The sequence below is a fragment of the Trichechus manatus genome, unplaced genomic scaffold (assembly GCF_000243295.1).
Source record: "Trichechus manatus latirostris isolate Lorelei unplaced genomic scaffold, TriManLat1.0 scaffold00065, whole genome shotgun sequence".
In the NCBI taxonomy this organism is placed as follows: Eukaryota; Metazoa; Chordata; class Mammalia; order Sirenia; family Trichechidae; genus Trichechus; species Trichechus manatus.
This window is the reverse complement of record NW_004444001.1, coordinates 3,448,899-3,458,366: the sequence shown is the minus strand read 5'-3', so window position 1 is coordinate 3,458,366 and position 9,468 is coordinate 3,448,899. Positions and strand designations below refer to the sequence as shown.

General features: G+C 38.9%; 1 protein-coding gene across 2 annotated transcripts in view; it reads left to right on the top strand.

Annotated features, from left to right (window-relative positions):
* The window catches only part of LOC111821104 (BTB/POZ domain-containing protein 9), a 29,069-nt gene extending 19,632 nt beyond the window's left edge, over positions 1-9,437 (top strand). For both annotated transcript variants that reach the window (XM_023734153.1, XM_023734152.1), the window contains 2 exons: positions 5,302-5,521; positions 8,526-9,437. In XM_023734153.1, coding sequence (XP_023589921.1) covers positions 5,302-5,521; positions 8,526-8,670 — 365 coding nt within the window. In that variant the 3' untranslated portion in view covers positions 8,671-9,437. The remainder of the gene's footprint in view (positions 1-5,301; positions 5,522-8,525) is intronic.
* Positions 9,438-9,468: the final 31 nt, after the last annotated feature.

The window sequence follows — 9,468 nt, the reverse complement described above, 5'->3', positions numbered from 1 at the left end:
AGGGGTCTAAAATTTTGGAACTATTCCTGGGCTGATGATCTGGAAAGATAGGTCAGCTTGTTTTGAAGTTATTGACAGAATTTATTTGATTGTTTTTTCTGGGTGTAGGCTCTGTTTCTTTGGGGACTTTTCATGAAATGTAGAGAAGTTCTGTCTTGGGTCTAGGAGCACAGACACTAATGATTTTTCTTTGAATTCATTGTCATTGGCTACTGGAAGGATTAATTCTTTAAAAAAAAAAAGGATACAGAGGGTGTTTTTAACTTGCCATTGACGGTTAGTCTTTGGAAAGGTGGTTTAGACTCATTTTCTGCATATATAATGATGAGCATTCATCTATACAGCTGGGAAAAAGGAGTTAACTTTTTAATAAATTACTTTTTTTTTCTCTTAGGCTATCTGAACTAGTACTTAGACCATTTCCCTAACATTTAATGTTGTCTTAGCTATGGGGATATCTTTGCCTAGAAAGTTAGTGCTTTCTCTGTTCAGGTCAAAGTATACTTTGTTTTGTGTATCTCAGGTGTTAGACTTTGGGAAAGAGAACAGTAATTTCTGGTTTCTTCATGTTTATAGCAGAGAACACATCACAAATTTCGTCCTTAAGATTTCTTTGTTGTGTAAAAGTCAATTTGTGCACAAGACCAGTAAGTTATAAGTTAATATATAAGTGTACGTGTCTATAAATCTATCCTGTTTACTGTGTACCCTTAGTTTTCAGTAACTCAGACTGAGGGAGCTGGCCACTGTGGTATTACACTTGTTGGTTTTTCTTGCCTAGACTACTGTGAGTCAGAGCCTCTGGAGGCCTGTAATCATGTCTTTTTGCCTGTGATTTCCTAGCACCTAGCACAGTGCCTGAATCTAGATTGTTTAAATGAATAAGGGACTGAATGAATCCATCCCTTGCTTCTAAACTAGAATTTAAAATTTGTTTCTCTTATCACGTAAAAGCAGTAATAACCACAGTGGACCTTTGAAACTTTAAAAACTCGTGTCTTCAGTTACTGTTGTATTTCTCAACTACAGTTTAGGTTATATTGGGGGAGAAATCTTCATCTGTAAACTAGGGGGTTCATAAGTCATCTCTCATGAATATTTTTCTGTGATGGTATTTCATACCTGTATATGTACTTTTGTCTTCATTAGACAGTGAGCTCCTTGAGGATTGAGTCTAGCACAGGGACCAGCACGTAGTAGGCAGCTTAGGAAACTTTTTTCTTTTTTTTTTTACTAAATAGAATGAATGTCCCTCTCAGCTCTGATATGTTTTCATTCTGTGATCTTTGTAAGAAGCTTGCCTAAAGTTACCAGTGAAATAAATGCCTGAGCTGGAATCACAGTGCTGGTCTTCTGACTCATGAGGCCATAGTCTTCTTTTGTAGACATTCTGGCCTGGGTTATTTTTTATTTCCATTGTGTATGTGTTTACGCACCCAAACCCAACCCACTGCCATCAAGTTGATTCTGACTCATAGCGACCGCGTAGGGTTTCCAAGGCTGTAAATCTCTGTGGAGGCTGACTGCCACATCTTTCTCTTGCAGAGCCAGAGCCACTGGTGGTTTCGAACCACCGACCTTTCAGTTAGCAGTCGATCGCTTTAACCATTTCGCTACGTACCAGTGCTGCCAAATGTGGAAAGGGGATGAGGAGAGATAGAGAAAGTTAAGACAGGAGTTGTTGATAAAGTCATCTGCAGTGCTGCAAGCCCTCATAGAGCAGTGGGTAAGCACTCGGCTGCTAACTGAAAGGTTGGCAGTTCGAACCCACCAGCTTCTCTGTGGAAGAAAGATGTGGCAGTCTGTTTCCATAAAGATTTACAGCCTTGGAAACCCTATGGGGCAGTTTACTCTGTCTTGTAGGGTCACTATGAGTTGGAATCCACTCGACGGCAGTGGATTTGGTTTTTATTCATAGGAAGGGAGGATCCGCACATTCCTCAGGGAAGACGCCGATGTGGGTAGTATAAATTGATTTAGGTGACATAATTGGATTAAGAGATCATGGTGGGCAGAGAACTAAGTTTAGATCCATATGATCCATCAGAGGTGAATGACCCTCTCAGCTTAGATGTAATAGAGAGCCTGATAAAGGAGGATTAAGAACATAAAGCAATTAAATAACAGCACAAGATAATTAACCCAGCACCACTCAGTTTTGGCATTGTGTAGCTAGGAGCAAGTCTTGCCCTATTTCTCCTTAGTTTTTCTTTCTAATACTTGCCTTGTTTCTACTTAGCTGTTCAAAGCTGCTGCTTCTTTTTTTTTTAATGTTTGTAAAATTCATCAAAAACAGAAAATGTGAAGAAATTAAGTTACCTACTATCTTGCTGAATCCCCACCATCCTATATTTTGAGAGCTGCTTTCTCTACTGATTGACAAATATAGGCACTAATAATATTTATGGTTGACTAGAATTTTCTCATGATCATTTTTCCTATTAAATTCATCACTGAACTATCACTTAAAATCAACTTTGCAGAATTACTTGCAGTTGTATTTTTATTCAGTGAGATACTCAGATTGTGGTTACTACAAGAGAATTTCCACCAGTATAAATGTTCCCTGTTTTGAAGTGAAAGATACTGTCATGTAATCTATGTTAAGAATGGTTAGGAAAGTTCTTAAGTCCTCTTGAAATAAACTTCAAAAGAAGACTTAAGCTTGTGGTAGAAATTTCATTTCCATTTTAGACATGAGTTACACTCGTGAAACTCTTGTGCCTAGTGTATTATTCCTAGGTTGAAAAATGTTTGGAGAGAATCAAAGGATAGCATCAGTTTCTAAGTCTGAAAGCCTAATGCTCCCCTTTTGGCTTAGTCCTGACTAGTGGTGTCAGAACTAGAGGAGATGGTGTCAGTGATCAGCAGCAACAGACTTTGCTTCCCTCCCCCGATTTTATACCCAGCGACAAGGGAACAAATGTTTATTTTTACCAAGTAGTTGTGCATCCTTCTAAACTGAAAAGCACAGATTTAAGCTAGTCTGTGTAGTAACTTTTGTTTGTTTGCTTTCTTGTAAAGTACTTCACCTCTAGATTGGAGACATCAGGAGGGCAGGGCCTATCTCTGTGTAGTTCACCAAGGTATTTCTAGTGCCTCGCATGGTACCTGGTACGGAATGAGTCCTCAGTAAATACTTTTTGGCTGAATGAATGCTTTATCCTTATATAGTACCTTAGCATATATTATTTGTAGTATAACCTTTACAGTAACTCTCTGAGATGGGTTGGGCAAAGTATAATTTTTAGATGAGAAAACAGATTCAGAGAGACTAAGAGGGCCCACTTTGGTGGTAGAGCCTGAGTCTCAGAATTAAGTCTTTCACTTTAAGTCCAACATTTTTTACTATTTTTTTTTCCTCTTCCTCTTAGGCAACCTTAGAGGGAAGAAATTGGGAAAAGGGAAAAGGTGTGGTCATTCCGTTAGAAACCCGTGATGAGGAAGGTGGCAAAGCATTGTGTTAACAGAGCAGGACCCCAGCAGACAGACTGCCTGGGTTCTAAGCTCTGCTACTTGCTGGCTGTGTGACTTTGGGCATGTAAATCCATCTAACCACTCTCTACTTCCACTTCCCCATCTACGAAATGAATAATACCAAACCCACTGTTGTCGAGTCGATTCTGACTCACAGTGAGCCTATAGGACAGGGTAGAACTGCCACATCCTTCTCCGGAGGAGTGGCTAGTGGGTTTAAACTGCTGATTTTTTGTTTAGCAGCCAAATGTGTAACCACTGTGCCACCAGGTTTCCTTAGAACTTAGGAAGTTATAGATCTTTAGCACCTAGCCTTCTGGTGGTTAGAAGCTGAACACCACTAGGGTTTTCTGGTGAGTTACCTCAGTCTTTTGCTGCCCCCAACTCCTATTTTTTCATACATTGCCTACATTGTCTCCTCTTCTGGAGCTACTTTCTTTTCCTGTCTTCATTTGAAAAAAATTTTTTAAACCCACATTTTCCAAGAAATCTGCGATGATGAATTATTTACCACCCTTCCCCTAAAAGCCTGATTATAGCTCTAACTTTTCTCTTATTCAAATTGTATAGCCAAGATATGTATGTACTTTGAGAATTCAGTATTTATTTACAGTCTGTAAACTTAGTTCTCTTATTGTGTGCTTTGTTGTATGTCTTGCATAATAATAATGGCTGTCTTTTTAGAACTTACTATGTACTTTACAAATATCAGATCATTTAATCCTTCAAAAAGGAAAAAAAACCCAGAAACAAGAAAACCTCAAAACACCTGAGAGATAGGTATTTTTACCCTGTTGAGGAAATTGAGGCTCAGGGAGAGTAACTTCCCCAGAGTGGTAACAGCTGGTCAAAATGGGAGCCACTGTTTAACTGAAGCACAAGCTGTTAATATCTGCTCTATGCTGCCTCTTGTTTCTCCGTAGGGAGCATCAGTTGTAGAATGTTAGTATCTGGAGGACAAGTTCCATATCACGAGCCTAACATTGCAGAGGGGGCTTCAGAGTCTCAGCAAAAATTGACCCTTAAATCTATTTTAATGTTGGAGAGGAGAGGGGGCTTAATAATAACCATAGTAGTGATTTTGATGACAGACTGAATTTTCATCTTTAAAAACGCTCCAGTTAGGTTAAAAAAAAAATTCTTTTATACATGTTCTTGTTTTTTAGCTAGATAAATCGATTTAGCACATCCACATATGACTAATGGCTATGCTGGATTGGAACCATTCTTTTTCTGTTTTATCAATGTCTAACCTGTCTGCTTTGTGTTTATACATTGTCCTAAGTCCAGATGGCAGGTACAGATCATCTTACATGTTATTTTTGTCCAAACCAAAAAACTCGATGCTGTCAAGTCGATTTCGACTCATAGCGACCCTATAGGACAGAGTAGAACTGCCCCATAGAATTTCCACGGAGCGGCTGGTGGATTCAGATTGCCGACCTTTTGGTTAGCAGTCAAGCTCTTAACCACTGTGCCACCAGGGCCCCTGTTTTTGTCCAGTAGATATTAAAGCTGTTAGAATGAACTCAGCAGAGCTGATTTATTTGTCCTAATGAACGTTTTTTCTAGGATTTCTAGTGTTTTCTTAGTAGTAACATTATTCCTAGACACTTTGTGGCTGTGATAATAATATTTAGACTGGATGGTATCTTAACCCCCATAGACATTCCATATCTTCTATCTCCATAGACATGTCTCTGTCATTTTTAGATTAAATGCAGATACTGGAATCAACTAGAATGCTAGAGTTTCTTCCCCCAAAACATACAGATTCGTTTCATAAGTGATCATTAACCCTACCTTTTCTGTTTTTAATTGTAGTACCAGAAGAAAACATTGCAACTATGAAGTATGGAGCCCAGGTTGTAAAAGGAGAGCTGAAGTCTGCCTTATTAGATGGTGATACTCAAAATTATGATTTGGATCATGGATTTTCTAGGCACCCAATTGATGATGACTGCCGTTCTGGCATCGAGATTAAGTTAGGTCAGCCGTCCATCATCAATCACATGCGGATACTCCTGTGGGACCGGGACAGCCGGTGAGTCATTGGCATGGCTTAGAAACCGACATTATGTCTGACTGAAATGATCTAACTTTGTGGTCTTCTACTTTGGTTTTTAGGGTGTGATGGTTTATTTCATTGTGATCACTTTGCTCTTTCTCTTGAAGTTTTACTTTTGGGGGAAGATTTCAAGGGCATATTCCTTTAAAAAAGAACATCTATTTTTTTTTTTTCTTCTTAAAAAAGTCTGTCGTAGAACACATGGAAAATATAGATGAGCACATAGAAGAAAATAAAAATTGCTAGGATCTTACTACTCGTTAGTAATGTATATGTCTAACCAGCCTTTTTTTTTTTTTTTTAATGTATATACACACACACCCCAGAAACCTACACACATATTTTTAGAAAATAGATTAAATGTACAAAGAGGTAACTTCACTTTTTAAGTAAAACATTGTGAACATTTTATCCTTTTTCAGTGGTTTTCTGGTATTCTACCTGGTGAGTTACCATAATTTATTTACTAGATTCCTTACTTTTGAATATTATAACTTTTTAAGTGCATTTTATCCTATGGATAAAGGACAGTAATGTTCTTTAATGTGTGGATTTAATATCATCCTCAAAATAAAATAAATTTGGGGGGCGAACTTGGGGGGCTCCAGCCTAGAAACCCACCCAGTTTAACAGTGGCTTTAGGATTCTGCCCTCCTTCCAGCCACTGTGATCTGTTACCCACTGCTACTGCTAGGGTCCGGTGACAATGGCACAAGTCCGGAGCAGTATGTGCATCCAAGAACTATCTCTGTCATTGTTGCTTATCATTAACCTAAACTCTGCGTACCCAGAAACTGGTGTACAGAGCCTCCTCGGCCCCACTCCTGCCTCTCTGGGTATGGGTGTGAAGAGCTTAATACTAACAGTGATGATATTCTGCAAATCTTGTAGGCTGTTGCATTGTGTTTTAGCACCACTGACCGCCACCCTGCTCTTTAAGGCCATTTGAGCCAAGGTATGAGGAAAGCCTTATGAAATGGGAGTCATCATTTCCCGTGTGCATAGATGTTTGAGGTCCTCAGGTTATCTCTCTTATCTCTTTCTGATTAAGAATATATTTCCTAATTTGTATCTTTTTGGATATAATTTGATGTTTAATTGGCAAAGTGGGGCTTATTTACACATATCATTTCAAAGAGTCTCTGATTAATGATAAAAGTATGACAATAATGCTGACATAGCACTTTTCGTTATTTATATGCTAGACACGGTTCTAGAACCTTTATATATACTCACTCATTTAATTAAGAATGAAATTATTATTAAAAATAATAAAAGAAAAGGTTAGTATGTTTGAAACTGAAAGTGGTTATCATTTCCATGGTGTTACATATTTATAGGCCACTTCGTTTTAGTATGTGCTTTACATTTATGCTGCATAACTGTTCCTTTCCCACAGAAGTTGTTATTCTAAGCAAAGGTGAAAAATTCAGAATCTTAAGCCAAAAAGATTCTGATATGTGTTGTAAAATTATATCCTGCATTACTGATAACCCAGAGAGGTTCAATAAAAGGTTATAACCAGTTTGAGACTGAGCGATAAAATGAATGGGAGTGAGGGGACAGCAGAAAATGAGGGGATGACACAAAATAAGCTGACCTTTTCTGGTCACAACTGTTGGTTGCAAGCTGACATTTATGGTCACCTAAATCTTCTGAGATTGTTCCTGTTGATATTACAGTTGAAGTAATAACTGCATCACAAATTTAAATTTGGGTTATGACAGGGGAATATAGATTTGTTCAGTATGGGACCAGCATGTAATGATCCAGGGCAGCTGACTAGGGGAGGATGATAGGCTATTTTCATTACTGCCAGATTGTTAGCTGGCAAGTTTTAAGTTGTACCCAAAAGAAACACACATTATCTCTTCACCCATATCATTTGTTTTCTTGCAGGCTGCATGTATGTGTGGGATGTTGGGAGACCAGGAGGGAGCAGGAGATAAGCAGCTTGGAATGGGGAACCTTTCCCAGTTGACTTTCCTCCTAAGAGGGTAGGGCTGAGCACCCAGTCCAGGGAAGGTAGGGGAAGAAGGCTCACTGCTTGCTCTCTCTTTTTTGTCATCTCTCTGTCATGCTTTATTAATCTGCCAGTGTGGTATGATAGAAGCATCTTGGCCCATAGGAACAAATGTTTTGTGTACCTGATAGGTGCCAAACCCCATGCTAGGCTCTGGGTATACAAAGATTAAATATGACACGGTCCGTGTTCTTAAGCAGCTTATGATTTAGTAAGGGAGACGGACATGCCAAGAGGTAATTTCAGTACATTGTGGTGAGTTCTACAACAGATGGGTATAGACAGATTGTTATGGATTGAATTATGTCCCCTAAAAATGTGTCTCAACTTGGGTAGGCCATGATTCCCAGTAATGTGTGGTTGTCCACCATTTTGTGATCTGATGTGATTATCATATGTGTTGTAAATCCTAACCTCTATGATGTCAGTGAGGCAGGATTAGAGGCAGTTATGTTAATGAGGCAGGACTCAATCTACAGGATTAGGCTGCATCTTGAGTCAGTGTCTTTTGAAATATAAAAGAGAATCGAGCAGAAAAAAGAGGGACCTCCTTGCCGCCAACCCAAGAAGAGCCAGGAGTGGAGGGTGTCCTTTGGTCCCAGGGTCCCTGTGCTGAGAAGCTCCTAGACCAGGGGAAGATTGATGACAAGGACCTTCCCCTAGAGCCGACAGAGAAAGCCTTCCTCTGAAGCTGAATCCCTGAGTTTGGACTTGTAGCTTCCCATATTGTGATAGAATTCATTCCTGTTTGTTAAAGCCTTGCATCTGTGGTATTTCTCTTATAGCAGCACTAGATAACTAAGACACAGCTTCCATTGTTAGCAAAATTTGAATGTTATGTAGAAAATGCAGTTAGTGAATTTTATATTTTTTTATACCTTTTAATGTTATATTAAAGTATAAGTTTGTTTTGTTTTAATATGGTAATTTTCCTGCTGTTTTCCTTTTGATTCAAAGGTCTTATTCATACTTCATTGAAGTGTCCATGGATGAACTTGACTGGATCAGAGTGATCGATCATTCACAATATCTGTGTCGTTCTTGGCAAAAATTGTATTTTCCAGCCCGTGTCTGCAGGTTAGTTCTCATAAATAAGAAATGATTTTGATTTTTACGTAAGGAGATTTGAGCTTTGAGAAACAGACTGCATTTTTCCATCTTATGGAAGAAGAGTTTTTTAGGGTATCAGCTGCCAAACACATGTCAACTAAAAAACTTTGGGAAGCTGTGGGAAATTATGGATCTTAATATTTAGAGTGTGTTGTGGAGCCATTTATCCAAAATGTTTTATCCTGTATTTATGTAGTAGATATGTAAATGAATAAGAAGGAACAGGGAACACTTGAGCAGTGGATATTCTTTTTAAACTCCATGCTGTACATTGAAAACAGAGTTATTGTTCGGGAGGGGGTGTGTCCTTCCCATGAAAGCCATGGGAGATATTTCTGGAGGCTTCCTTAGTAGTCCTCAGAGCAAGGAGAAGGTTTTGGGTGCATGTTCTGGTTAGCAGTTAATAAAATGGGGTTTGACAGAGCAGGTGTTTCAAGTGGGGTTGGGGTTGGGGCAAGGAAGGTTGAGCTGGTGAGGCTCCAGGCCCACATCCTCCCTTCAACCGAAGCACCTTAGCATTTATTGTTGTTGTGGATTGCAGCCCAGTAAAGATTGTTTTTAAAAGGCAATGAAAAAGCTACTGTTGTAGTATTTCATATTCTTTTTAACTTTCTTTATGAAATTCTGCAAAACCTATAAGAATTAATGGGTTTGGGAGTTGGGAAAGGTGGTTAAAGGCTCTTGAAATTCTGTTGTATTAGTTTTCCCCCTGGATGATGGCTTTTGCCTTTTTGCCTGTGTTTTGTATCTTTGAGACCTGGAGGCATTTGGCTCCTGTCCTTCCCATGAT